The sequence below is a fragment of the Sinohyriopsis cumingii genome, chromosome 4 (assembly GCF_028554795.1).
Source record: "Sinohyriopsis cumingii isolate HCF-2022 chromosome 4, ASM2855479v2, whole genome shotgun sequence".
In the NCBI taxonomy this organism is placed as follows: domain Eukaryota; kingdom Metazoa; phylum Mollusca; class Bivalvia; order Unionida; family Unionidae; genus Sinohyriopsis; species Sinohyriopsis cumingii.
Genome location: NC_142964.1, coordinates 88,753,923 through 88,780,777, shown reverse-complemented (window position 1 = coordinate 88,780,777; position 26,855 = coordinate 88,753,923). Strand labels below are relative to the sequence as shown.

The following is a 26,855-nucleotide window of genomic DNA, read 5'->3' as shown; positions in this document are numbered from 1 at the left end:
AAGCGACACGAACAATTTCATTTAACACAATAAATCAGTCACCATTAAATTCAACTCTTATAGAAGTTTCATGATACATTTGTAGATCACATCTAATTTTGAAATATATTCTAAATGGTATAGTACGAAAACTAGTTAATCCAATCCCAATGAGTCAGTTACGATTCACTATTTAACAGCCAAAAAAAATGTTATTGTGGTATAAGACAAGGGCATAAAAGAGCACATACGGCTTACGTTGGTAGAGTATGGTTCTTTTCAAGGAGTGTATACTGCTGGCGATAGTTTTGGATTTATTGTAGCCATTCAATCTTGGATTATTATACCGCTCGCTTTTACAGCGTTTCGTGTACTTTAGGTTTTGTTGTACATGTGTATTTTTTTTTTAAGATAAGCTGGTATGCAATAAAATCTCGAAACCTCTACTATAACTAAGCTGAATACTGTTGATGAGATGTTCAATAAAGCAGTAAGTTATAATGCAATAAGTCGAAATGAATTTACTATGATAGTCAGTAAATACTTCAATCGGTTGGAACGGAACATCAAGATTGATTAGCTAGGATATAACAGCAAATATTCTCATTATTTAAATGCCGAAGCAAAGTTACCTAAGAGGAAAACCTAGGTACATTACTATACGATATATCGATATATATATATATATATATATATATATATATAGAGAGAGAGAGAGAGAGAGAGAGAGAGAGAGAGATATTGAGTTCCAATTAATAGCAAACATAGTTAATATGTACATTTTGCTAAAGAGAATATATTTTACTAACATATATTATGTTTGTTTGTTTTGAAACCTATATGGTATTTATGTTTCATTAAGAAGCTATTTTAGACGATTGTAATAGATTCATTCATAATTCTTTTTATTTTATCTTCTTATTGGAAGATCAGTTGAAGGTGTTAATTTCTTCTTCCAGGTTTTGGTATTTTTTTTATATGAAGCAAAGTTTATGATATTTTCAATGCTCAAGTTATTGACGTGTCAAAAATGTGTTTTAGTCTTTTTGAAAGAATTATCCAATAATAATAATAATAATAATAATAATAATGAGGACTTTGTATAGCGCCTAATCTTTAGAAGCTCTAATCGCTTTACAACATTAGACAACACCTATAAGATAAAAAAACATATAATGATATGATTACAAAAACAAACACCATGAAATTAGAAAGCATTAAAAACATGCTGAGAATATTTAAGGTAGGAAACATTATTAGGTCTTTAAGTTTGTTCTTGCAGTCAAAATAAATGATTTTTGTGAGCACTCTTGAATGTGATCACTGTGTCTAATTATAGTGTAAATTTTTATTTATAAATAATATAATAATCTGAAAGACACTTTTCGGCTCCCGTCTAAACATGTTAGGTCCTACCATTTGCAGTCTCCTGGCAACTATGTCTGGCATTCATTTCTTTTTCCTTTTTCAAATGTTCTCATTCTTGAATGCATCATCTTGATAGTCATTTAGAGATAACTCCTCTTCACCAAAGTAATTATCAATATTATCTCTCTTTACATCTTCTATTATGCAAAAGGTTCTAAAATTTACTTTCTTTATATAAAAGTCTCTAACTTTAATTAGGAAAATAGCCTCTTAGCAGGAATACATTTCTAATTTTAGATTTTAACTTTCTCATCTATTTAATATGTGAGACTTCCATAGGTCACTCTTGGTTTATAATCAGGTAAGTTGAACTGACAACGTAAATGTTATTATTTATTGTAATGATTCATAAGGTTTGGTAATATATCCACCTATTTGTTGTGTCCATTTTCAGTATTATAACAAAAGAGTTTGATGAAATATTTCTACTACAGATGCTGTTTTGTCTCAATTAGAGGGAAAATACTCAGTTTTATTTTTCTACAACAATTCCTGTGCTTTTTAGTTATAAAATTCCTATGCTACATTGAACTGTATTTTTCTGCTTTTAATATCTTGATTTTTTTACAAAGGTATCATGCATTTCACCTTCCCTTTTGTTTTATCTTGATAAGTATATGCTGGAAAGAGGTGGACTATGTTTTCTTTTAAATATTAAATGGTGGATGGTCACAGATAAGATAACAATTTTAAAACCGGTTTAAAGTGGATGAAAACTAGTTAATAGGTTTAGTATGGATTGAACCAGATAAGTGCCCCAGAAACATAAATATATGTGCGACTTTTCTTCTTCCTTTTTTTTTTTACTATAGAGATTTCATATATTCGTCCACCAAACGCTATAATCTGCAGAAAGATGTTTCATGTAGTTCAATTATGACATGCAAGAGTGCAGCGGGAGCAGTAGTCTGTTATACAGTAACACATTTATTATGGGGTAAAAACAATGGACTTAGATGTGTTCAAATTGGAAGGATACTCACAATTATCACTTATCACTTATCCCTTATCTAGCAAATGCATTTCATAAGCAGCAAGGAGACTGTGCAGACCAATTGTTCTGGCAAAATTAAGGCTTATATCAGGGGGTTGAGGATGGGGTTGAACAGGTAAATTATTCGGGCACAATAAGGCTTATATCAAAGGATTGATGATAGACCTAAACAGACAAATTATTCGGGCAAAATAAGGCTTATAAGAAAATTCGCCACATAAAGGCAAGGAGGCTGAAGCAAGGGCACAGCCACTTCGTTATAATAACACTTCAGGGGCCCCGAGTGGCCGAGTGGTCTAAAGCGCTCTCCGTTATGGATCACTGCCATCTCACCTCTGTCTGTGTGGATTCGAGTCCAACGGGTATGTGAGAAAGCTTGCCAGTAGCTTCTCGTGGGTCGGTCATTCTTCCCGGGGTTTTCCAGGGTTCTTCCTCCACCATTAATACTGGCCGCCATGCATAGCCTATCATGTGCTGAAAAATGGCGTTAAACCCAACAACAACAACAACAACTCACTGGGGTAGCACTGATCTTTGTTATATAAATAATAATGAGTGATTCTGTGCTAACTACGGAATCTCATGCATCTAACCTAGATCGACAACGACTAGAGGCGCTTAAGAAATATATCTGCGTCCGTGACCCTGTCAAACAACACATACAAGAATGTTGGGAAGCTCTAGTAGAATTTGCAGAGGGTGCTGAAGAATTGTTTAAACCAGTCAACGAGCCTACTAAAGTTCTTCCTTTAATGTTGGAACAATCCAGAAAAATAGCAAAATGAGCTAAAGCTATTAAATTGATTATTCGCGAGAGAGCTAGTATTCAACCACAATTATTACAAGGTATTGAAGAGGCTCGTGTTGAGCTCGGTGATATAAAGGATAGTATTACACCAAAAACAGAATTAGAAGCAAGAGATCAATAATCAAAAGTTAGAACTGATATTATGAATACATTTACTGAGGAAGGTATTACATTTATTAAGGATAAAAACAAGCAATTTTGAATTGCTGTGTTTGGGTGAAATAAAAAAGATAAATACGCAAAACGTGAGTATGTTAAAAGTATAAAAGTCGTGCTAATTGGCGTAAATACGTGTATCGCATTGCTTCCATTGCTACGCAAGTAAGATATGACGTCGATGATTTTAAACTATTTAGCAAGACAGTAGATGAATATGTTACAAAAGTACAACATAAAGGGGAACAAAATCAAGAAGAAATGAAGCGCCAACTTGAAAAGACAAAAGAAGAAAGAAAAAACTCAGGCATAAGAACGAGATTTGAAACAAAGAAGGAAATAGCAGAAACTGAGACAACTGGAAGTGATCTAGCCGCTCGAGAATTGGTCGTAACACTCTACATGATAAACTTTGTCCTAATAACGTCATCGCTGATGTTGATCGACTAGAAAGTTTGATTGGCGGAAGACAAGCCGGCAATAATTCCCCCGAAATCATCAATGAAGTTGCTGAGATTTGTCAGCGATTATTTACAGGTGGTGTCACGGATATAAACTTCTATAGGGCACTAAGGGATGAAATTACTGACGATTACTAAAGTAATTGATCAATTACATCGGCGATAACAAAAAACATGATTATATACAATGCTCAACGTGGACCTCTGCCGGTCAGGGTGATGAATTCACTATTACTAACATATAAGGTTATCTACGGAAGTGGACTCGGTGATGTTGTCCAAGGTCTATTCAGAGCGGTAGCCCCAAAGGCGATTCTGATTGCAAAGCAATTATGAATTAAGGCGATTGACGTTGTTTGTGACAAAGCTATTGGTTCCGTTGGTAATGTTGCTGGTAAAGTATTCCGGGCAATCAAACAAAGACTTGGGCGATTAATACGACGAAAACCGCAGCCAGTAAAACTACCCAGCACCGACGTAATGGTAGCAAGTGTCAGTAAAATAATAAATCAAGCTGCAAATGAACGGCTGCAAGAATTACTGGTGAAGAATCACAGAACATAACTACAAAAGAAAATCTAACAGCAGAGAGTGACTTGGCCAGTCGTCGTCGCTGAACCATTAATGGTTTGTATGCACATCGTTTTAGACAACAAAAGAATTTAATAAAAATGTTCAAGCGCGCATCTGATCTAGCATGTGACATGGACGCTCGAGTGTTCAAGGGTTGGTCGGTGCTTGATTATCAGCATTATTCTTATGAAGCACGGCAATCAAACCAGCGTGGACGAATTGGGCTACAAGTCCAGGATATATCAAGGTAGTTCCTATCCGCCGAGACATTCATTGAAGTTCAGGGTAAAAGATGTACATACTTGGCTGAGCTTTTATACAACAAAATCAATCTCTGACAGACATACTACTTTGCCCTCTGCTTTTGATTTTCTACTGGAAGTGTATGGTAGCTCTATACACAGACAAACAGAAATCAAACGTCTTTTTACTCCGCTTCATTCATTAAAGAATGAGTTATTGATCTGTGCTATTTTTAAAATACGATTGGATTAGAGCAAGAGTTCTGGGCTGGTCCCAGTATAAATTCAAGCATAAACACCGGTACTGATATGCATATGCTTGCATGAACGTTGGAACGTTGTAATGATTTTGGATTTGGGGATTTGATCTTATAAATACTGAAATCCTTTTTGTTTTATTATACTGCTAAAATAGCGCTGAATTTATTTTACCATCTGCGACACGTTGAATTGAAGTTGGAAAAATATCAAAATATTTTCTAGCTGCGGTCATTGATAGAAATTCTGTTCGGATTCAAAATTTATTGAATAAAGTGACTGAGCATTTTTTGTGTTTACCAGTACAGACCTGCGTTGTTCTCGCTTTGTGTAAATAGCTTGAAGATTTCTAAAGAATTATTAAATTTCTTCGAATCAATATGGTCGACAGCATGATCATCGCAAATCAATCCCTTAAAGCACTCATAAACAAATATATGCGATAGATATTTGGTCTTTCCTACACAGATCATGAGGTAACCGGTATTAATAGCAAAACCGAATGTTTTTTTCAGTCGACAGTTTCTGATTACACCTGCGCGATTTGTCTCATAATTATCGGAACTGCCATGTTTTCTGAATTCTTGCTCCATATATATATATATATATATATATATATATATATATATATATATATATATATATATATATATATATATATATATATATATATATATATACTCTAAATTATGATTTTATATTGTTAAGAGATTGGTATGATTCCTTTGCAATTTCATCAGAGATTTTCTGTGATTTTTATTAGAGATAATAATTAGCATCTTTTATTGGGCTACATATAGAACGGTCACTAGTGGCCTGGCCATCGTTTTGCTTATCATAGTATCATTTCAAAGCTCTATATTTTGCTGCCGCTACATGGACCACACAGTTCAAATTTTCCTCTGACACCAACACCGCATTTTAAACATTGTTTTTGTCCTAAACAGCGTTATCGGACGCTCGCTTGATCATATCCGCAATATTCCTAATAACAAGATGTTGCAGATTGGGTTGATGATCAAACCACCAGCCATTTGCAGCTATGTTTTGCTTGTGACATTATTTTATATTAATCTAAAGTGATTTTTAATTAGAAGATATATATTTGCCTTAATTATATAATGTCAGAACGGAACACTTTTTTCCGATGAGGAGCTTGCAAGGTTATCTGTGATCAAGCCTTCCTATGCTAGGTTCGATTTTGACAGATTAACCGATAAGAGAAAGCGCCCCATAGTACCAAATTTGCAATAACGCAATCGTATCCGTAAGGCTAAAGAGAAGTTTAAGAAAGCTGAGGCAACGCACACCTGGTAACGTTCCGGATTGATCAAGACAATATTTTTATCGATGCTACCATGAACGACCAACGAGCAGGAACTATTATTGATTATCTTGACAAAGATGTTTTTAAGAATTAAATTTATCGTTGCCATCGTCAGAGACAATGTCGTCGACGATGACACTGGAATGCAAGACATTGTGTGGATTATTCGTGATAAACGAGACTCTGTTCGAGAATCACAACACCACCAACATGTTATCACTTTGGTAAAAATTCAAGACCTGCAGCTCTAACAGGTATCGACTTGCCTTATTATGAAAGATCATTTCCTGTGACAGCCGTTTTTCACGCGATTTATATATATATATATATATATATATATATATATATATATATATATATATATATATATATATATATATATATATATATATATATATATATATTTATTTAAACTTGCCATACGACTGGTTAAAATATTATATCGATTCTTACGATGAAATGTTAGAGGACCACAATGCTATGGATGAATCATTGAAGAAGCTAAAAGCAAGGATGAAACTTAAATCCAACAAAATTCAATGTACGATGATGGCTGTCAGATTCCAGAGACTACGATCAATGATTTCTAGAATTTAAGGCGTTCTAATGATCTCACAGTTGCATCCACGAAAATAGTTGGTGATTCACTTCAAAATAAGTTACATGATCAGGAGAAATTTCCAGATGTATTAGTCTTATTATGTTATCGCTCAGCAGATACCTGTCGACGTAATCTTGACATTGAGATTCCCGGATCAGTGAAGAAACAAAAGCTCGTTCCTAATGATTTTGTTATTGTCCCCATTGTCGCTGTTGAAAAACCTTTAACACAGCCATCATGCTAGACTCTAGGATATACAATAACAATTCACTCATCTCAGGAACTAGCAGTTAATGGTACGAATATCTGGATTGTCGATGATCGTGTCGAGTGATCAAATGTTGTGTATTTGGCAATATCGAGAGTTGCACGAATGTCTAAACTACACAAGATGGTTTATACTATGAAAGATAATAAACCTCAGAAAATTAACGAGACATCTGATATGTTAATGAAAAAATTAGCTGGTAATCAGCGAAATGACAAAAAATAAATGCGAGTTTGGTCTTGATGTTGAATTCATCATGGAGTTGAAACAACGACAAAATAATCACTGTGCTTGTAACATAATACTGTCAAGGCAATATTCTTCCAATGACCACGACACTTTACCGTAGACAGAATCAATGGTAGTTTAGGCCATACACATGTGAATGTGATGCTGACCAGTCTTGAATGTATTATACTTAGGGGCGCAAGTAACTTAATTTGCTAACGAATCCATGCTGGTAGTAATTGCGTATCTTCAGACTTTAGATGTAATCATTCACGGACAATTCCACGCTGAGTAGCCGTTGAATCTAGTCTGTAGATTGCAGGCCTGAAATTGTATGTGTCGTTACATTCCAGATAGGATCAGTTGATCTTTTTTACCACCTTCAAGTTCACCAGGTTTATACAAATACCTGCCCGTCACGTTACCGAGTAATGGTTTCTGTGAGGAAGAGTGCCTCTTAACTGGCATGTGTTTCTTCACGATTATATGGATGGGTTGCATATTAATTCTACGCTGATTTCATTGTTTAACGCCACTATTACACTTGTTAGTCTTGAAACCCTTTCGTGAGATCTAGTTTCTGTGGAAAATTTCTGAGCTTACTGATATCAAAGCAATCGCTCAGCAAGTTTTGGCTTAAATTGTTCAACGATTGCCTGATCACGATGTATTGCGGTATGTCCGCGTCTGATTTTAATCTTATGTTGTTGCATCAGCGTTGATACTGCGCCAAGAAATTCTCTGCCAGGATCAACCTGTAGTAATTGTGGCCATCGCAGACCGCCAGACGATCCGGGTTCACGTTGATAAATTCGTTCAGATGCGGCTGCAGTTTCAGTTGATGTTCTATTTGATAATGATTCCGCTTCCTTGTTTCTACTTTCAACGTCGACGAACGTGAATGCGTATTGGTATGTATGAGTCTGTCGTTTACGTGCTGATCCAGTTGCAACAGTGTCATGGGATAAAAACAAATTCTGCCTGATGAAATTTGTTGAGAGTGCTAACATCAAGCCATCCATATTTGATTGTTTTAAGTGGAGGTAGTTAAATTTGCCTTATTGCTTCTCTGGATAACCAATCTGCTGCAATCTTACGCACGATACCTGCTTTATAAGCGAGTTTGCTAATCGCAGTTCTGCCTTTCCAGTATCCTCCTGGACTATGATAAATCGACTCCATTATTAAAATTATTGGACAATTAATTACCCGCCACCGCCGTGTGTTTACCACTCATCGCCAATCTTATTAGCCAATTGGCAAGAGATTCTCTTAGAGATCTATTTTTTACAGACTTCAACATGTGAATCAACTTGACGTCTGCGATGTGTCATTGTTGTATATCTTGATTTTTACACGCAACATCATGAACATGGCAAGTTTGATCAATCGCATTTCCTGGTTATTCTTCTGGTTTTTGTTGATTTATTTCGTCAAGTCAGATATCAAGTCGAGTGCCAGGACTACAATAATTACATCCCGGAAGATGTTTTTCACCAGGATACTTAGCCCATGGAGTTCCTGGTAATCTACTGAATGCCTTAGCAATATCACCACCGCTTGACGTCTCACGAAACGCCACGGATTTTTATTTTTTGTACCACATTTCACACACATACATGTAAGTGAATATCGACGATTCATTGCAGTTATTGTTTTTAACCCACTTGTATCGATGACTTTTTTGCATCGAACACAATATACACTCATATACTTATAATATATGTGGAACATGAATGTGATTGACTTCCCAGCAACGCGAGAGCCGGAACAAGTTAAGCATCATCCGGCATTGCCAAACTCTATTCGTGCCATTGTCATTGACCCATCCAAGTCTGGTAAAACTCAGTTGTTACTTAACCTGATAATGAGATGGCTCACATGGGACAAACATTATTTAGTGGCACCATCCGTGGATGACCAACGATGGCATAATGTTCTTAAGGAATTCACTGAAAACGCAAAGTTGCTGGAAAAGGATGACGATGATGACAATGATGATAATAATGTTATTGAAGTTATCACTGACATAGATGATGCACCATCAGACGATGATCTCGATGGCAGTATAAATAATAGTGTGGTATCCGATGATGTTATGCTCGATAAGCAAACAAATCCAGCCACAATATTCTAATGAGGTTGACATAAAAACAAGGACGTCATTTACGTCACGCAATGATATGTTCAGATCCCTGAAGTGATCAGAGGTAACTGCAATCTTTTGGTTGTCTTTAATGGCATTGATAAACATACGCTGCGAAATATTCATCACACTTGCTGTTCTGGTGATATGGCTGTGATACGGTTAATAAAACGTCTTTGCTAATGCTCAAAAATCCCTGTTTGGATTCATTACAATAAATTTACACGATCCAAGAACACGATATCGCATTGATCTTTATAAAATCTTTGGTTGAACAACCTACCAGCGCTACCCCAGTGAAAAGATTCGGTTAAAAACATCGATCTACCCCAATGTTTTCGGGTGGTGGGGGTGGTGGTGATATTAAGCGATTTCCTGAAGCGTTACTCTAGCTTCATCCTTCATGGCTTTATGTGGCGAATTATGTTATAAGCCTTATTGTGCCTGAATAATTTGTCTATTCAACCCCCTCCTTTGATATAAACCTTATTTAGCCCAAATAATAGGTATATTTATCCCCTCCTAAACCCTTTGATATAAGCTTTATTTTTTCCAAATAATTGGTATTTTTATCCTCCTCCTCAACCTTTTGATATAAGCCTTAATTGCCCGAATAATTGGTCTGCCCACCTTCCATGCTCTTTCATAACATGGGAACAATTTCTCAAATTTATTTAAAAAGAGTACATACCAGAAGGCAAGAGTTCAACCTTCTTAACCCCTATAGGTATCTTCTTCCGGCTGATACTGACAAGTTTATCCAACACGAACAGGACGAGCGGTCCAATAAGGTACAGGTGCGTGAGGGGATCCTGCACGAGACGACCAGAACCATGCAGAATCAGGAATACGTATAGCAGCACGTACAGTTTGTGAGCCACCCAGAAGGCCCTGAATACATGATGACGAGCGTACGGTAGGGCAAAAACATACATGATGATGACGATAAGCACTAAGAATATTCCAGTCAAACCTGTAAAATAGTATATATATATATATATATATATATATATATATATATATATATATATATATATATATATATATATATATATAAGACATCGCCAAAGTTTACTATGCATTGCACAGACGAATGGATAGCACACTGATGAAGTCATGGAAGAGTCAAGTTTGCTGAAAAGGGGTAATATTCTATCTAACAATAAATATTGCTAAACACCGATTTTATATCCCACTCTTGCTTTGTCTCTGTATGCATTTTGACGTTTATCCAAGTGGTTTAGATTCTCAAACTTTGGATGGTTAATCATATACAAAAAATCTATAATAGAGTCACGCTGATATCATCGCATATCACCTGCCCCATCACCATTCATGTTCTTTCTTCGTGTATACCATATGATTGCGTTATATACTGGCAAATCATGACTAATAATGAGAACGAATCAGAGCATACAAATTCCAGACTTCGTGATATCGCTTACCTCAGGTCAGTGTTTAAACTTTACCTTTTCAAAACAATCCCCGGCCGAGTCATACCAAAGACTTACACAAATGGTACTAACAGCTGCCTCGCTTGGCGCTCAGCATTAAGAGGTTAGTGCTAGGACTGGTTGGCCTGGTGTCAGGACAATGTGACTGGGTGGGACATCATCCTACATGTCTGCGGCATGATGCCCCAGTGCTAGACATCACTATAAACTGCCACATTGCAGACATCGTAGCGATATATGACTGAAACATTGTAAAAGCTACGTTAAAAATCCAAATCACAACAACAACAACAACAACAACCTATTCAAAACTAAGTTAAGTGAGTTAAGACCAGCGTCTATTAAACAAATAGCAGCCATTTTAAATGTTCTCTGTCGTCTTTGAGTATCACCTGTTGAGGGTTGCGAAATATGCGCAATCACAAATGCTGCTGCGTTTCATTTGAAATTTGATTGACGTTAGTCTTATTTTGTAAACAGACTCTTGCGTGGCTGAGAGAGATCTACACCAAGAAACAAAAGACTATTCTTGGCAAGGATTTCTAGGAGTCACTTGAGAATTTGTTTGAAACAGATTTAATTTATGTCTGTTTTAATCTCGTTCAACTAGACTCTCGCGAGACTCCGAGGTAGCTATGCTGACCAAAAGTCTGGTCAAAGTCTATATAATTTATTCGTACTGATAGTTATCATTCATATATCGTTTCTTACTTGTTCGCATGTCCACAAAATTGAACTTGTCTACCATATATACTATTATTTAAGCATTTACTCATCATTTTAGTTTTAGTGATCAGGCAATTCTACTGCCTTATTATGAAGTGCCTCAAAAATATTAAAAAGATTCAAACATGATGCTGATGCTACGTGTCTGCGGCATGATGCCCCAGTGCTAGGCATCATTACAAACTGCCACACTGCAGACATCATAGCGTTTTGACTGAAAAATTGTTAAAGCTACGTTAAAATCCAGATCACACACACACACACACACACACACACACACACACTCACTCACTCACACACACACACTCAAACTACTTCGTATTAACCATGGTAACAGCTTTGCAGTAAATCATAGATAGAAGATTTTAAACTCAATTTTGTTAATATGCATGCCCTACTTCAGTCATACACTGAGGATCCCAACGGTATAACCTACAAATCTTTGAAGAAAAATAATTACATAAATAATAAAAGAGTTACAAGCCAATGATCGCATTCTTAAATAAAATTATTGGTCTGCTTAGGTTTAAGGTTTCTGAAGAAAAAAAAGAAAAGCGTTCAAACTATTAGGTATTAACTATGCCGATTAGCGATAAATCATAGGTAATTTCAAAAACAAACACTGAAAGTAGAGCAGGGACCCTTATAGGCCTACATGATGCCAATCTGCACAGACAATACAATGCTGCAATGCCAAATTTGAAAATCTTGAAAACAATTTTTATCTCTACTCCTTTTGAATGAATGGTCATATAAACATAGGGTTTTCACCAGAAGATATTACATTAACAATCATGCCGATCTTGCATGCAGTATAGTTACAATGGTGGCCATTTTGAAAATTGTCCTTTTCCTCCCGAACATCAGAGACAGTTTCCACACCCAGCAGTTAATAAACAGAAATAGTCTTTGGTTCCTGGAAATTCATTTCTGACAATGGATTATTATTGCTTGAAGGAACTCTTATTTTAAGTCATCTGGCTTAAAAACCAAATAAGTTTTAGCTAATAATGTATTTTGTTTGTGTTTTTTGTATTGCCCTTCGTCCGTCACGCATAATCTGGTGTGCGTCGCAAATGCTATCTAATGTGCATCGGCAAATGCAAATCTGACACACCAATGTCAACCAGACATGTCAGCCGTGTAAATACGTTTATGTTTAAAATGTCGCTCGTTTGTTTCCCTGTTTTTAGTTAGAGACGCTTATTCTTATTATTTATGTTGATTTTTCCTTTGAAAAAAATCTGTTTTATCCATACACATTTATGATCAGTCCAAACCATTCAGAAAAATATAATAATTGTGTACTTAAGCGATTTAAGGTTTAATTACTAACGCCTTTACCATATTTTTGGTAAGCCCACCTTCTGAGCACTGAAGTCGTTTGTATTGATTTTTATCAGACATTGGTATGGAAAAGATTTCAAAGAACCGCGTGAGAAGTTTGGTTGAATCGAGACTACAGCAGTTATATAAGGAAATGAGAGCGAGCTCAACTATGCAAGGCTGATATTTTCATTCAACCAGACCTTTCGTCAGTATCTTGTGGCAAGAGGAAAAAATGATGGTCTATATATATACTAGTAATGTAATGCTTAAAATGTCTCTTACTACACTTGTCCCTGATTCGTTGGCAGGTTAGTTAGCGTTTATAATAAACTTTATATGGATTTTTCTTTTGCAAGAAAATATTGCAAATTGTCAGGTTGAGGCACTCACACAATGAGTACATAAAAGGGGCAAGGATTGCTCATTGGAACCAATACAGTCATTTATCTCCCATAAACAAATAGTGTTAATGGACTTTAAACTATACATTGTCTGTGCAGATGTCTCGGAGTCATGTGAGAGTCTGGTTGAACGAGACTACCCAGCGGATACATTTCATAGTAAATGATTTGGTGTGCACAAAAGGGCGGTATTATCTAATCAGCACTTCAGCGCACATTCACTTCTACTTACACTGCAACGTGATACTTCTAATTATATATAATCGAAAAAAGTGTTTCTTCATTAAACTATCAAGGCATATGTACGTATGTGATGAAACATGATGTTACTAACAGTTTTAGCAAATAGAACAGTTAACTCACCAGTTATTGTCCGAAAAGCCCAATAATGAAAGGTTGTCAGAATGTCAGTTCTGAAGCAAGGGAAGGATGTTAAAAAAATATAAAGGTGGAAGAATGATTTTTTTCTCACGTTTCAGAATATTGATTTTAACAAGCTTCTTTCAAGTGTTATTACCACAAGTCAAGAATTTTGAGAGCTTAAGCATCACAAATATACAATGAAAGTCTACTATCACAATGAAATACAAAATAACATACTTATATACTGACACGCTACTTAGACACTGAGATACAAAATAATATATTTATATACTGTAAGTCTACTTAGGTAATTAATTACAAAGTAACGTACTTTTACTGAAACGCAACTTAGACACTGAGATACAAAATAACATACTTTTACTGATACGCTACTTAGACAATGCGATGCAAAATAATATACACTGTAAGTCTACTTAGATAATGAAATACAAAATAACATACTTTTACTGAAAAGCTGCTTAGACACTGAGATACCAAATAACACACTTATACTGAAACGCTGCTTAGACGATGCGATACAAAATAACATACACTTGATTGCAGTCATGTTAATCCCTCCGTATTATGGTTATATATCATACTTGTCTTTCATTAAATATGAGTAGTTTGTTTACTTCAGCTGGTTAACGTTCATTATAAACATTCATTAATGTGGAAGTTTTAGTAGGAAAGTTGTTAAATACAAATATTCAATACTTACGCCCGGAAAAACTCTGTAAATTGGCAATTCATGTCGGTGGAGGCGTGAGTAGAAATGTGGTAGAAGTTGATCGCATGTCCAATACAATGAACAGCTGAAAATACGTTTGATAAATAGTTTCTTTATGTTCTAAGATATAACATTGGTGAATGCATTATATTTGAAAATATGGCGATTTATTGAACAAATGCCGAACAAAGTATACACTGATTATCATCAAACGGATGTAAAATCTTTTAGTAATATATTTGTAAATTCGGCATTTCTAGGTCTAGGTAATACATGCTAGAAATTAGGACATTAAAAATAATAACTGATAAAAGCGCAGTATAAATATAGCAAAGAACAGCGTGGAGAGTCACCAGAAAATAAAATACCGCGTGGACTTCAAACAAAGCCATATCAAGGAAAAGAAAAGATGAAATTATCCATTTTTTGACATCATTGACCGATATGCTGGATTATATCGAATATATTTTAATAATTTTAAAATATGTTTTAAGAGCTGTTACAAAGAAATTAATATTACTCAGTACAAATATAAAGTAGTTTAATCTCAGTGTTACTTGAAAAGAGCTCGCATTATAAAATCGATCTGTATGAGACACAATTGGAAAGTATCCAAAATTAAATAACATTTACTTTTCTATTAGGTAACTCGCAAAAGGCGCCTTAAAAACTAAATCAACGCAACCTACCAGTGAATAGCAGTGCTATGAGAGCGATCAGTTTGTGCATGGTGTGGATGGAGTCGAAAGGAATAAATCTGTGTAGGAACGTTTCCCTTAGCAAGGTGATTGTATTCCTGCTCATTGTCAGCAGTAAAGTAGAGAATGTCCACATCATGACGCTGGCGGCGCCACGTGTAACTGTCACGCCGTAACCTGCAATCCGACGTAAACCACCATGCTCACGTTCAAAGGAATAGTCTGCCAAGAGAAATAAATATTATCAATATTAGCTATCCTGGGCCTTCGTAATAGCATTTCTTTTTTCTTATTTGGTTTATAACTTCAAGCGCTAACTTTTTAAGGTTTCAATAGTGTTTCGTTATCATATGCTCTATACCAATATCTGCACAACAATTTTGAAGCAAATTTTAAAATTCAAGAATGAGATTCCAATTTTTGTTTTCATACAGTGAAACCTGCTTAAGACGGTCAATACTGGAAACAGAAAAGTTGCATCTAGGTAAAGTAGTCCTGAATAAAAGCATATTTCTGTTAACCTTTGGTTTCAGAACGAGAGTGGCTAATATATGATCTTTGAAGTCGGTTTGAATGTATGATACATTAAATGAAATGTACACTTTTTATAGGAAGTAAATATAATCAATGTATGATTACTATGAAAAAGCAATGCTTTGTGCCGTATGTTTTAATAATATTGTTGTATCTTATGTTTCTAAAGCATTGTGTTGTTCACGAGAATAACTAGCTGCACACTAAAATTCAGGGGAATAAAAGCAAAATTAATACAATAATTTAACCCGATACATAGCTTTTGCGAAAATTTGATTTTAAAAATCTACATTTTTCTATTAGAATAGGGAAGAAATTCGAGATTAGTATCATTTGGAGACTTCTTCGATCTGAACTGAAGCACACAATCATTGTAATGTTTTTGGCGTATTTTGTTAGGATGGCAGCCCCTGAAGAAAAAAAACTATATGCTTATTGCATAATTGATAACCAAGTTATCGCAAAATCCGCCTATTCCTCATCTGTCTGCATGTACCTCTTATGATGCTAGACTTGAATAACTACTCGATAATTTTCCGTTTGTACTACAGATAACACTCAAAATCAACGCCCCAATCAAGATCATTTTAAATATATACCCACCCCCACCCCATCTATGGAGGAATTAACTGAAAGTAGTATGACGAACACTTTACAAAAAATACAATTAGGAAAATATGTTTCTTAATACTGTCCATCGCAATCGAACTTCAACAGGCAACCATTTCATTTAGTGTTTGCTGGCTCATTTAAATGGTATTCTCTGTAAAAGTAAAATCGTTTAGTTAATTAAGTACATGCGTGTCTGCCGTTAGTTACCTTTAGCTACATTTAATAGTACCATTAAACAAGAAACAAAAAAATTTTATTGTGCTTACAGTGAGCCCTTTCCACAAAGATCCCGAGGGTAACAAGAACGTAGAGCGTGACCCAGAAGATCTGACGGCGGTAGTTCTCCACCCAGCGGATGAAGGCAAACCACCGCTTTTCAAACTTTGTTTTGGGTGCTTTCTGTTGCCTAGTTAGGATAGTCACTTGCGATCTGCGGGCCAGTTTCGCTTGTGGTAAATCCGTGTTGTTCAATCCACGGCTTAAAAACATCATAATCCATTTTTAACAATGCTGCCTTCCCATATTGGAATTTTTTTAACAATACTGATTTCCCATAAAGGAATGTTTTTAACAACGCAGCCTTCCCATATATGAATTTTTTAACAATACTGCCTTTCCATATTGGACTTTTTTAACAACGCTGCCTTCCCATATATGAATTTTTTTAAACAATACTGCCTTTCCATATTGGATTTTTTTAACAATGTTGCCTTCCCTAATAGGAATTTTTAACAATGCTGTCTTCCCATCTAGGAATATTTTAACAACGATGTCTTCCCATAAAGGAATGTTTTTAACAACGCTGCCTTCCCATATATGAATATTTTTAACAATACTGCCTTTCCATATTGGATTTTTTTAACAATGCTACCTTCCCAAATAGAACTTTTTAACAATGATATCTTCCCATATGGGAATATTTTAACAATACTGCTTTCCAAATAGGAATTTTGAAAAATACTGCCTTCCAGTTAGGAACTTTGAAAAACAATGCCTTTCCAAATAGGAACTTCGAAAAATACTGCCTTTCCAAATAGGAATTTTGAACAATACTGCCTTTCCAAATAGGAATTTTGAAAAATACTGCCTTTCCAAATAGGAACTTTGAAAAATACTGCCTTTCCAAATAGGAATTTTGAACAATTCTGCATTCAAATTTGGAATTTTTGGTAACAAATGCAGTCAAAGACACACATCATGTGAATAAACTTCCCTGATTTACTTGAATCCTTCGACGTTTGTTTCAGAAAAACTGAACGAAATTACAAAAATATATATGTGACATAATACAACTGCATGCATTTTGACTACTCGATTGAAACTAGCTATGCGATTTGTATTTAAAATAATGAACAATGTACAGAGAAAATCAGCAACATTAGGAACGAAGAAGTCTCAAATATTTCAAAGTATTAAAGGAACGAACGTTTTGCAAAAATGACCCTAGCCTTAAAGTATTCAAAGAGGCAGACATTCTACCGAGATTATTCAATACATTAGTAATTAAAATTTAAATTTTCGCTACTTTATAGCGTCAAGATTCGTATCAATATGATTAAATGTTGCATATAGGCATTAATGTGCATCTCAATTACTGCTCGTAATACTCTTTCAAATTCTAATGAAATGGAAACATTACTTACGAGAATCCATCAATAAATGTCTGGCGTCTGTAACGGAAGCTTTTTGCTAAACGCCCTGTATCTTTTTGTCCTGTGAAAAAAGTTAAATGATGATGATGATGATGATGACCAATATTGTGGGTCTGCGCTTGCTCATATGGCTGACATCTATTTATAATCAGTTGATGTATAACTGTCAATTAGCATTATTCTTGCTGATATTTATGTGTCTTTCTAATTTTAATAACAGCGGCCATATGTGATGACTTAATCGGAATTAATGGTATAAATTTCAAAGGGATTAATATTAGCAAGATTCGTGACAAATTTAGTCAAAATGTAAGAGAATCCGTTTAATGGTTTAATACTTTAAGTTATGGCGGTCATGTTTGAATTGTAGTAATATGTATCATTTTCGAAAGGACTTTGTTCAAGTTAACTTTCTTTTGTTTTGTTTTTTATGTGTGTATGTCTCTAAAGCAGCCGGTCTTCAGAACCAAAAATGAAAGGCAAAATATTTTGATACATTCTGTACAGATCAGCTCTGAATTTCTTTGCAATCTTCGCAGAGTGACATTGCCAATATATTTTCAATTACTGAAAGAATGCAGGAAAACACTTTGCTCAGTCTTTTTATATACATTTTATTGCTGGTTTCCCGAGCATTAAAACAATACCATAGGGAGCAAGAAGCATTTAGCTCCAATAATTATTCTATGAAAATACTATCATTGAACGAACATATCACAAAGATATTCTACTACAATCTACATGAAAATATACCTCTTGAATATATACACAATTCGATATATATATATATATATATATATATATATATATATATATATATATATATATATATATATATATATATATATATATATATATATATATAATGATATGTGGTCATCAAACAAAATTCCCTTTTGAGCCTTGTGTTCGGTTTAACCCAGTGATCGAAAGTTTTACATTGTCTTTATTTTATTATTTTGTGTTTCTTTCTTTTGTTATCCTGTCAAGATAACGTTGACACGTTTTTAATCTTAGACAAGCAAATAACATATGGTTTCCAGTATACTGTCCTTTTAAAAGTTAAAATTTAGAGAACAATGTTGTGGTGAAACAGTTTTATTTTTCCTCTCGATAATATAATGTGTGTAGCTTTACAACTTGTTTTCAGGTGATCTTCGTGTTCAGGTAGCAAAGCTATAAATATACGAAGCACAGAAGCCTACGCGAGCATTTAGGCAAAGAGCTCTCCCGTTAGCTGTTTTTCATAAAACTGCACCTGGTTCTTTAGTCAAATTCTTTTCAGGGGATTTTGTGAAGGAGTAGATTAAAAAGTTTTCTGTTCTTAGTGATGGTAACTACATTTTCTGAAAAACTGACATAATTGTATAAATGCCAAATATGATCACATTTTTTCCAGTAATTTGCTTCCTTCGAAGAAGTCGTTCAAAAGGTTTATCTTTTAGTAATGGCGGCCTTATTTTGAGGACAGATTTGTGCCATTCCAACATTTTGAAGGTCTTCATGTGAGAATGATTTCTGTAAAATTTTGGCGAATTCTGTTCAGCGTGTTTCTTTGTAGGAAATGTTCGTTTAAGATATTTCCACCTTCTGTAACTGCAACACTATTTATTTGAATGCGGATATGCATCATTTGTAGAAAATAAAAGAAAAAGACATACATATCAGAATGATACCTGCTAAGTTTGGAACTGATCTTGTGGTTGTCCAGAAGTTGAATATATAAAATGCTGACGAACGACGGACAGACAACTTATATCTACATCATACATACACTGAAATCAGCACATCGACTTACATAAACAAACAATTAGAGCATCAAGTGCTTATTCCATTTTGTTAGAGTGGGTACGTTCTTTTGGGAACGCTGGAGAGCAGCATTGCACGTTTTGAGAAACATATCAGATATTTTACTCTTTTCGAGAAGTATTTGAAACAATTGTCATGCTAATTCTCCGTTGAAGGCTACCTAATTGAAAACTGAATGCAAATATACTCTAGATAAAAGAGTCATATTGATAGAAAAGCTTGTATAAAAGTACAGTAATTGGCTTGTGTAGACAGCTAAATCGTGTAAAGCGAAGCTTTGCGTTATAGCTAATACTTGTTTAAATATGTTATCAATTATTTTTAAGCACAATTTTAAAAGAATTTCATTTATTTACTATTTTGACCACGCTCCACTGTTTCATTTTTAGGGTTTAAACCTCAGAATTACACAACCCCACATTTTCATTCATTGTTCTCTCAACACTTTTCACTTTTTGTATTGATGTTATGCAGTTAATGCACGTGTGTGTGTGTTTATGTGTGTGTGTGTTATTTTCTGTTAAACCTACAATGTGTATATTCTCTCTTACCGTCAAGCGTGAGAGTTGCATTATCGAAAATTTTTTCGTACTCGTCTGAAGCGAAGATATGCTTGAATATATCAAAGTTCATATTGTCTGTATCCCGAAGTCCAGACTGGGAGTAGAGAGAATCTATCAACTGATTGACTTGGTCTTCGCTCAGACTGCTGTCTGAGAGGTCCAACATTGACCTTAAAACATGGAACGTATAATTAACAAAGTAGCCTTCACTTTCAAACCATCTCTTATTGTCATCATGAGCATCATGATGTCTGACATAAAATCTCTCTCAGCTCTTTCCTGGTATTCAAAATCCCAACAAGTGAGCTATGTTCATAGTCTATGGTTAATTTCATTATTCCAAACTGTATTTAAACTTTTGAAGCGCCTAAGATACAAAGGTGACTCATGATTTGCTCAAATAAACACAAGAGAAGGCTAAATAAACAAACGTGAAAATTAATGGATTTGGAAGTGGAATTGTTATTCCAGACATATTCAAATGAAGATACTTGACCATTAATAAGTTATAAGGCATAAAAGATATAATTTAAGACACATTGAAATGAACCACGTGAATATTAATGTCTTTGGAATGGGAGTTGTTATTCGACACATATTCAAATGAACAAACGTGAACATTATTGGATTTGGAAGGGGAATTGTTATTCCAGATATCTCTAAACAAACAAACATCAGCATGAATGGATGTGGAAGAGGAGTTATTATTTAGGAGCAAATACTTAATGGTTTAATATTAGCGCAAGAAGCGAACCCCCAGACTGGAATAGTCAGACGGCAAAAACTCGGAATTTTAATTAGTGTTATGTATAGTTATATATCTTGTAACTTTTGGTACATGACTATACCTATATTATCTGTAAGTTTTCTTTAAGACTGTAAATTGTAGTGGTCTTACATAAAAAATAGTATGTAGTTAATTTTTTGTCCATGGGTATGGATTCTATTTTTATAGATGTTAAGTTATAAATAGGTGTTCAGAAATTAAAGTTTTTTAACCGCAATATTGAACCTGTTTACAAGTGTGGGCTGATTTCTCACTGGCTGGTAAGGTCAGGTAGGTTCTTAGAAAACTTACAATATTTCCCACTGGCTGAGTTAGGTGATGTGGGTTCACAGAAGAATTAAGTTATTTAACATTGGATGGGTTAGGTCACATGAGTATGTATTTTGAAATATTCGATTGAGTAATAAGACTTGTCACGTAGTGTATATTGCGACACATGGTCTTAACAGACTCTTGAAGATTCAATTCATAATAGTGTACATTTCTCTTTCATGTTCCTTTTACAACTTTGTTAATTTAAATTATTTGTTCAGTTTTACAAAACAGGTTGGTTTTGCTTCTTTCTGTTACTTAGTTTATGATCATACAGGCGCAACACTAGTAAACACTGAATCTGAATGCGTTGCTATTTTCTGTAATGCTAATGAAACGGAAGAAATCTTAAGTGAGTTCATAAAGCCCATTTTTCTCTCCATTGACAATGATCTATTTGATAATGAAGGTTTTGAATTGGAAATGTATTAAAAATCTATTCTCAAAACCCAAAAATAACTCTGACAGCCGATATTATACCACCTACTTTAAACAAGTACAGTAATACTATATGTAGTAAATAATAGTATTTAGTTTGATTTACAAAATAGAAGGAATAGATTATCTTGATAATAAGCCATCAACTAAAGTTTAAGTATTTTTGCTATACTTTATATTCACATGTTTAGAACTTAATTCTAATTGGCAAGATATAGCCAGTATTATGCTGATATGCAGTTATACCCTAATACAAATATACAAAATAACAACAGAAAGATCTGACCCTTTTACATTTGAATGTGTGCCCTCCAATCCTGGGATGCGCTAACATATATCAACCTATCCAGGCAAGTGTATATGTATACTTGTGTGTATATGTACCGGTGACCTACTTTATCATTTTTCCAAAGTCTGCCTTGGTCAGATATCCTCGTCCCCTGACGTCATTCATGTTGAATAACAATTTAGCCTTCTCTGATGCATTGCCTGAAGAAATAAAAAGATTTCTTAATGGATCCCAAAACCAATATTTTTGAATAGATAATAAAAGAATATAAAGCAGGTTTGTAGTGAATATTAAATCTGGAAAACAAAAGCAAATTTTAACTGAAAAAATAATTTTTTTATTTAGAATTTGAAATTGTTTTAGTGCTGATACATTTTGCTACCTCAATAATTGTAAACCAATAAATTTCAAGACTTATAAAAATGACACAAAAAGAAAAATAATAGTTTAATGTTTCGTATCTATTTGCCATACATTGATATGTATATCCAAGATGCATGTTGTATACTCCACCCCCAAAGGAACTTAATTTTTTTTAATCAAAGTTTGTGAAAATAATATATTAGCATCGATTCATTGTATACAAGAAAGAAATAGTAGAATCATCTGTGATTTATGAAACAAACATCTAGATAATAATTATTTACCTCTGGCCAGTATCACAAACATATCCATAAATTCCTGGAAGCTGACGAACCCAGTTTTGTCTTTGTCCACCATTAGGAACATGTTTCTGACGAACACAGAGTTGGGTTTAAGTCCAAGTGCATCTGCGAATTCCGTGCGAGTTAACTTAACTTTAATGACTTGATTTGCTAGTGTAGAATCCAAATGCAGGTTTACTTCATCGTGAGACTGTCGGAATACCTGAAACACGGCATGAAAACTTAAACAGAGACTATTCATTATAAATATCGGTATATGTTAAACAAACAAAAAATGATAGATGATAAAGCTTTAAATAGTAATTATTATGATTATTAAAACTGTGATAGGCCAGGGCATTAATTTCTCCCTAAACTAAGGATCTGAACCAAGCACCGGTCAAATTAATTTCCTATACTTGAACCACATAATGCCTTTGAAGATAATACCAAACTCAAGGAAGAGTTATCAGCAAAACATTAAAATATTCTCTTCCTATAACAGGATCCTGGAAACATAAAGTGTGACAGAGATAAAAGAGATTTTTATAAGTGGATATCGACACACGTCGTCCGCTTTTAGTCATTTGTGTGACAATTTAATATTTTGTAATATCAACGATAATGTATTCCTGAATTAAATCATTGAAAGAACATACAATTAACAACACTATGCTAACTTATATTTCTGTGAAATATTATCTGTACCATTGACATCGTCTAAAGGTCTCTCTGTCGCTAGTAATTACTTGGTTTACGAATCTAAGGATATTCTGTATGACTTTATCTTGAATTTCAACAGATAAGATTATCAGTTATATACGATAAAAAACGTTCTTGATAAGCTACCTGCAAGCATACAACTCTGAAAAACTTATCCAGTAATTTCTTCCTGCTTTCTTTTGTTTCCGCGTCCTTCATGATCATGGGTTCAGAAAACGTGTGCCTCTCATTGGTAATTCCGAGCTTTTGCAAGAACTCCTCAAGCTTTCGGACAAACTCGTCTCTATAACCTTCGTCCCCAAATCGGAGGACCTGTGATATAGCAATAAACCAAATAGGACAGCAACTTTTATATTCATATAATCCATCGGTAAACCTAACTATATCGTGGCTACAACTATTTTGCAGTTTCCAATTGTCTAAGGCTTTGCAGCCAATACATTTAGCAGATTTATCAATGATGTTCTAATTAAACGCATGAATGTCTGCAGCGGTTTAATTTCGCGCATGTGATCTTGCCGCTAATTAGAGGAAGCTGTATTGCCTCTGAAAAGTTGTGGGTTTACGTTATGTTATGACACAACGCAAATATGCTGCTTTGCATGAGTCAGACATGAAGAATAGGAAACTACATTACAGAAGTCTAGGAGTCTCTTTCAATAAACAAACCTGCTAATCTACAACACATGGCACATTGAACATACTGAACCGTATCAACCAGTAATTTAGACAATATAGGAAGTAGAAAATACCCCTAAAAATTGACTGTTAATGTGCAATTCATGATTTAAATCTTGTGAAATTCTTTTCTTCCATATTATTTTATATAATATTAATTTAAATATTTACAGTTCCGTGAAAAGTAGCTTCAAACATGAGTTTGGACGCAGCATATGAAACCTCATTGAGCATATTGATGGAAACATATTTTATATCATGGAACATGAGAGAAACTTATAAGAGAATTAGATGTTTGGTTCTGTGTCAGCAAGGCCAGTGAACAGATGCGTGACGGGATGTTTAAAGAGAAATGTCGGCAAAGAGAAAAACAGTACTAGGTCACAGATAACCGATGGAATTGGTTGCTTAGAAAAAGCAGAATTTTGAGAACTTACCAAGTCTATTTCTCCTGGTACTCGAACGGACATAAGCGTTCTCTGACTGTCATCAGAAAGCCGTATATGTATCTTCCCTGTAGTTCGGCGTAAATCTATCATCCGAAGCGGCTTATTGATTCTGTCTGTGACATGGATCTTCTTTCTCACCGGGTCAAACTTTATCTTGATGCTTCGTTCACCATCTTTAGGGCCCACCCATTCGATCACTGTTGAATTAAAAGTGGGCGCAATTTATAAAAGCATAATGTTTAACTTTCGAAAAAGCCTGATGGACCTGTTACACTTAATTATTCTTAATTAGTTAAGAAAGTGACATTAGAAATATAATTAAATGCATGGGGGCAGTAGTAGTAGACCAGGTAAACAATACTAGTATAATAGTTGAACAATAATGGTATTTGTCTTTAGTAAAACTATTTATTACTGACGAAACGAAGTGAGAATGACCTACTTGTTATGCTCAAATGACCATAGATACATTTTCAGGTTCATTTGTTTGTACAGACTGTTTACAGGCGAGTAAAGTAACAAGTTCTCTTGCTTTCTTATTTTTTTCGATAAATATTGAAGTCAATCTCCCATGCTTAAAGCCTCGCAATTTTAGTTACTGTCAAACAGCCCTCGATGCAGATCTTGTAAATATAATCCATTAAGAATTTTGCTCTCTAATGTTTTTCGACATTCCTAAACGCAACGTAGCTTGACATTGAATGCCTGCATAGAAGCCCTGTTGGTGTGTACAACAAATGCATATGCGCTAGTTTAATTCTGCATAGATCGGAGAATTACACCGTCGTAATTAAATGAAACTGCAATAGCAAACTGTACGCTTGACCCGCCAACATCGATACGAAACAATACATTAGGATTGCACTGGAGTATCAGTTTGCCACTTCTGCCAATCTGGTTTGATTAGTGATATGGATTTTGGGTACATTTACATCAACATGGCTTAAATATATTCTGCAACTGACCGCTCCGGTGACCTAGTGGTTAGAGTGCGTCTGCCTCGGATGCACGGGGTCGTGGGTTCGAACCCCGGCCGAGTCATATAAAAGACTTACAAAAATGATACTAGCAGCTGCATCGCTATGCATTAAGAGGTTAGTGTTAGCACTGGTTGGTCTGGTTTTAGGATAAGGTGGCTGGGTGTGACACCATGCTACGTGTCTGCAGCATTATGCCCCAGTGCTAGACATCACTATAAACTGCCTAATTGCAGACATCATAGCGATATGACTGAATTTTTTTTAAAGCTACGCTAAAAATACACACACACACACACACACACACACACACACACACACACACACCTACCTACCTTCTGAAGCTAATATAATCCGTGCCTCGACGAGGATCAAGCATCAGGGGACAATCCAAACTTGCAAATATGTTTCCAAAATACCAAAAAAGCTTGAAATGTTCTTTAGGGATAAGCTTTGATACAATCCATCATTAGCCGTGTATGCAAACTATTTAAATTCTTCAGATAATATGGATCGATGAAAAAGGATCCAACAAAGCTATCGTAACATAATTAAATCATCTTTTTTTATAGAAAACAAGTAAAAACTCCATTATATTAACATAGACAAACCACCCATGCTATCAAGTAATTAGAACTGATGCATCTTTTGAATTAAAATTTTTCCCTCGACCCATGAAACGTACAAGTATACTAGGTTTTATCATCAGACTTATTTTTATAAAAAGTTAAATGTCTTTAGCAATTAGAACGTCAAGCAATAGTTTATCTCCACGCTTTCCATGTACATATCATATGATACCACAAATCACACTTTAAACTTACCCATGAACGTATTCGGGTCGTTATCTTTTTTAGGCGGTCTCCGTCTTGCGGCTTGTATCTTTCTCTGACGATATTTAGCCATCAAAATAAGGACACCAAGAGCAACTGCATGTATGTCATAAAAGAGATGAAACAAATGTCTAAAAAAAACCTAAATTTAAAATGACAGCTAAGAAAGTGTGGCGTTATTATCTCAGACTAAATATCTAAACAGACACGATTTAATATTCTATCTGTGGGGCAATAAACGACATGTCCAGATCAAATATAGAAACGCATTACAAAGTCTCTGTTTGTTTATTCCAATCTTTCTCGTAAGTTGTAATTAGGTGAGATTCGCTCTAACACACAGACACAAAGACACACACACACATACACAATGCGCGCACACGCA

The 26,855-nt window shown here is 34.7% G+C and overlaps 1 protein-coding gene across 3 annotated transcripts in view; it reads right to left on the bottom strand.

Moving 5' to 3' along the window:
• Positions 1-26,855, bottom strand: part of LOC149801624 (dual oxidase 2-like) — an 81,540-nt gene that overhangs the window by 4,949 nt on the left and 49,736 nt on the right. For all 3 annotated transcript variants that reach the window (XM_089955894.1, XM_089955892.1, XM_089955893.1), the window contains exons 15-26: positions 26,462-26,566; positions 24,649-24,857; positions 23,660-23,845; positions 22,814-23,033; positions 22,273-22,366; positions 20,329-20,510; positions 17,960-18,029; positions 16,583-16,794; positions 15,162-15,392; positions 14,464-14,557; positions 13,743-13,792; positions 10,161-10,442 (exon numbers count right to left, since the gene is read on the bottom strand). In XM_089955894.1, the coding sequence (XP_089812020.1) occupies positions 10,161-10,442; positions 13,743-13,792; positions 14,464-14,557; positions 15,162-15,392; positions 16,583-16,794; positions 17,960-18,029; positions 20,329-20,510; positions 22,273-22,366; positions 22,814-23,033; positions 23,660-23,845; positions 24,649-24,857; positions 26,462-26,566 (1,935 nt within the window). The remainder of the gene's footprint in view (positions 1-10,160; positions 10,443-13,742; positions 13,793-14,463; positions 14,558-15,161; positions 15,393-16,582; positions 16,795-17,959; positions 18,030-20,328; positions 20,511-22,272; positions 22,367-22,813; positions 23,034-23,659; positions 23,846-24,648; positions 24,858-26,461; positions 26,567-26,855) is intronic.